Source organism: Rattus norvegicus, chromosome 6 (assembly GCF_036323735.1).
Source record: "Rattus norvegicus strain BN/NHsdMcwi chromosome 6, GRCr8, whole genome shotgun sequence".
Classification (NCBI taxonomy): Eukaryota; Metazoa; Chordata; class Mammalia; order Rodentia; family Muridae; genus Rattus; species Rattus norvegicus.
In genome coordinates, this window is record NC_086024.1 from 141,048,339 (window position 1) to 141,052,767 (window position 4,429).

At 34.9% G+C, this 4,429-nt stretch overlaps 1 gene segment (V, D, J or C); it reads right to left on the reverse strand.

Moving 5' to 3' along the window:
* Nucleotides 1-886: 886 nt before the first annotated feature.
* Nucleotides 887-1,424, reverse strand: LOC134479487 (immunoglobulin heavy variable 1-69-2-like). The segment is given in 2 exon segments: nt 887-1,252; nt 1,333-1,424. Coding segments are annotated over 2 exon segments (420 nt in total).
* Nucleotides 1,425-4,429: the final 3,005 nt, after the last annotated feature.

Below are 4,429 nucleotides of genomic sequence, written 5' to 3' on the forward strand. Positions count from 1 at the left end.
GGGCAGCTACATTCATAAAAGAAACCGTACTAAAGCTCAAAGCACACATTGTACCTCACACATTAATAGTGGAGAATTCAACACCCCATTCTCAGAAATGGACAGATCAAGGAAACAGAAACTAAATAGAAACAGAGAAACTAACAAAAATTATGAACCAAATAGACTTATCAGATATCTATGGAACATTTAATTCTAAAACAAAGGAATATACCTTCTCCAAAATTGGCTATGTAATTGGTCACAAAACAGGCCTAAACAGAGAAATGAAGTTTGAAATAATCTCATAAATCGTATTATATCACAAGGGATGAAGGATGGTCTTCAATAACAACAAAAATCACAGAAAGCCCATACAGAAACTGAACAATGCCCTACTGAATGAGAACTTGTTCAAGGAAGTAATAAAGAAAAAAATTAAAGACTCATTAGAATTTACTGAAAATGAAGGAACAAAAATTTTATGGGACAGAATGAAAGCAGTGCTAAGAGGAAATCACATACCTCTGAGTGCCTCCAAAAAGAAACTGGAGAAAACATACACGAGCAGTTTGATAGCACAACTAAAAGTTCTAGAACAAAAAGAAGCAATATATGCAAGAGGAATAGATGGCAGGAAATAATCAAACATAGGACTGAAATCACTCAAGAACAAATAAAAAGGAGTATAAAAATAATCAACCAAATTTCAACTTGGTTCTTTGAAAAAATTCAAGATAGATAAACCCTTAGCCAGAGCACCAGACACTTCTTACATTATATCACCAGATGCCCTTTTGAAAAGATGAAAAATAATATATAGTACTAAGAGGAGGAGACAGACACAGGGACACTCAGAATGACTATAAGCAATCTTCAGGGGAATATGTCTTTCATTTACTCAGCCTGAGCAGTTTATTGCTCCTCTGGGGTTTCTGAAACACTCAGGATGTTGTTACAACACTGTGTCTAGCACAAAAATAGGTGGCTGTGTCCTCAGATGTCAGGCTGCTAAGCTGGATGTAGGCTGTGCTGGAGGATGTATCTGCAGTCAGTGTGGCCTTCTTTTTGAACTTCTCAGCATAATCAGTACTACCATACTCAGGATCAATCCATCCTATCCATTCCAGCCCCTGTCCAGGACTCTGCTTCACCCAGTTCATAACGTAATCTGTAAAGGTGTAGCCAGAAGCCTTGCAAGAAATCTTGACTGAGGACCCAGGCCTCCCAACCTCAGGCCCAGACTGCTGCAGCTGGACTTCTGAGTAGACCCCTGTAGAAAGAAATGCAAAGTGAGTGCCACTATTATTCGAGGCTGTGTTCCCTCAAGTTTAGGACATGGGAGCCACTTACCTGTAGCTAGTGCCATCAAGAAGAGGATATTCCAGCTGCATTTCATGATAAGGGCCTTGTGATTCAGTGACTTTAGAGAAAAAGTGCTCATATGTTGCTGTTTGGTGTGGATATCCCTGCATTTATCATCACACACTCACATGATTTGCATATTCATGAGGTAACATCGTTCTTACATAAGGACATTCTAGCTTGAGAAGAAGGAATTAGAATGCATCTGGGTCAGTCAAAAGAATGCTGGGGTTCATATCCTAATTCTATCTCAGAAATCTTCCCTGAGACATGTACAGACATTTTATGTACAATTTCAAAGCCTAATTTCTCACTATTAAAATAGAATCCTAACCTCACACATTTACTTGTCTTGAGGTCACAATTGATGGTGGTAGTAGCAATGAGGATAACCATCCCTGGACATGAAAAAAATATTTTTGATAATTTACTATCTTTTTTAATATACATGAATACTCTGAAATTTTCTGAAGGTTTGTATATCAAAATATTACACAAAGAACAGCAAATGAACCTGCCTCAGAATTATGTGCATGAAAATTGTTATTTATTCAGCATTTTCTATAATAACTAAATCACTGAGTCAAACATGTCAGTCAACTAAAAGTTGAATGAATAAATATGCTATAAATATAACACAGCAGAATATGTTCTACTGCAATGAGTAAGGAGCTCAATTTTCTTAAGTAATTTAAGACCTGTGTAAAAATGCAGATATTGTATGACTCACTCATTTGTGGACCTTAGATTTTGTACATTTACAAACAAGTGTGTATGCAAAAGTACAATAAAATGGTAACTAAACTGTTTACTTGAAAATATGGATAAATGCAAATGATAGGAACAAGGACATATGCTAATGTCACGGAGGAAATTCCCATTGTCCAATATATTTTGATAAAAATTATAAACCTATGTGAAGCTAGTTTCACTTTTAAAAGTATTTTCGTTTACTCCTTCTAATTTTATTTTTTTAATTTTTGTGTTAAGGGTTCTTTTTTAATGTATAAAATTATTCATTGTCAATAAATTTTTATTTAAGGGGTTGGTTTGATTTCTTTGCTGTCCATCCAGGCCATTTGAAAATAGCCCTTTCTTGAGGTCATCCAGTTGTGCTTTTAGCTCTGCATAATAAGAACATGGGAGTAATGGGATGAGCATTCTCGAACCATCTACATACAAAGTAACAACTGGATAAAGATTTGCTCAAAAAATGTTCCCCACAGGTTAACTGGTAGTCAAGTAGCATATGGAAAACCTAAAAGGAAACCCCTTCTAATTTTAATAATGGTTAAAATCCTTCCCTTGACCTCCTTGGCCTGTCAAAGCTGCTTGATATAGATAAAAAGACTCATAAGAGTCTCATGTGTCCTGCAGACATCACTCAAACACATGGATACTTTACCAACTGAACCTCACAGTGAATACATAGAATCCTTGTTAGGAAACTCACACATGTATAAATTCGCTTTCACTCATGTCCTCTTCTGCACTCATTATTTCTTATTCAATTTAAAAGAGAAACTAGGAAAGTCAAGTTGAGCCCCAAATCCTTGGTAAATAAATGATCTGTGTCTAGGACTGATCAATGAATAAGCAGGCCTGAGAATCCAGATCTTCCATTTTCTTCCAGAGCAGCAAAATCAGGACTGGTTTGCTTTTCATGAGTTGAGGAAGACATTCTTTGCCTGACTTCCTGCTAAAGAAGGACTTCTAGAGTGAAAGCTTTAAACATACCACTTACTACTGCAGATGCCAGATGTGAAATTAAGGGATTTGTGGCAATTATCACATTAGAATACCATTTATTTGTATAAAATATGAAAATTGTTTCTGCTTTTTCATCTATAATATTCCTCGCTCATAGTAATAAAAATATTCATAGATTTTAGAGGATTAATATGAAGGTAAATTGTGTTTAATTTATGTATGTATACATACATAAATCAAGATTTAATGTTTTAGCCCAGTAGTGTACCATTGTACACTCCTTGAAGTTAATTCCTAGTAAAGGCAGAATTAATACTATACATGCATTCTCTAATAATAAAATAACCTAGAAAGTCTCATATATATATGTATATATACATATGTATATGATATGTATACATATATATGCGATATATATACATATATGTATGTTTATATGTACATTATATGCACATATGTGTATGTATTGGTATATTATATTTATGACTTTATATATCTTCTATGACTTTATATCTATATCTAAACATATTTTTGTGCAGGATATTTGAGTTAACAACCTTAGGATCAAGTCACAGTTTGATGTCCTATAATAAAGCAAAGTTCCCATATATAGGATCATAAAAGTTTAGAGACATGTCTTCATTGTGAATCACAGGATATGTTACAATTGACCTTCCCTATATTATACATGAGGGTATAATAATTCCATAGTAGTTGTGAGTTAAGTCTTAAGATTAAGTTTGTTGAAAAATCTGCCTATTTCTCCTTAAAAGAAACAATGTTCTTCCTTTGTTTTTCAATTGAGAAATTCATTCCATTATGAGAGCAAATATGTTTTTGGCAAAAAAAAAATGTTCCTGTACGTTGTGGTATTTCTATTTTCTGACAGTCCCAGGAGATTGATTTAAATTCAAGAGTATACAGGTAGTGATATCTAGTAACATCTGGTTTGGCTATTTTAGGAAAAATATAACTCATTAGGGAATTGTCTCTTGTAAGCTTCACTGGTAAAATATGTTACATGCACGAGAGTGATAGGAGGAAATCCTGATGAAGTCTGGAAGCTAGCCCCCCTTGCTGATTCTGTCTACTTCCACTCTTCAAGTTTCTACCTGGGTGTGAAGTGAGCACCACCTGCTGACCTGAATTCCTTCTGCAGCAGGGATATTCTTGTTTGACTCAGAGCCTTTGTTTGCCTGATCCAGTTCCTGAATCATGACAGATATTGTATTTATTTATAGACTTTTGGCCTTATACCTAGGGATGCCTTCAATAGCATGTAATGCAATTAATATGAGCAGGAGCTGTAACTAAAGCTATTGCTTTTCTGAGGAATCTGTTCCCTTGTCTGTCCTCTGTGGGACAGGATCCATTT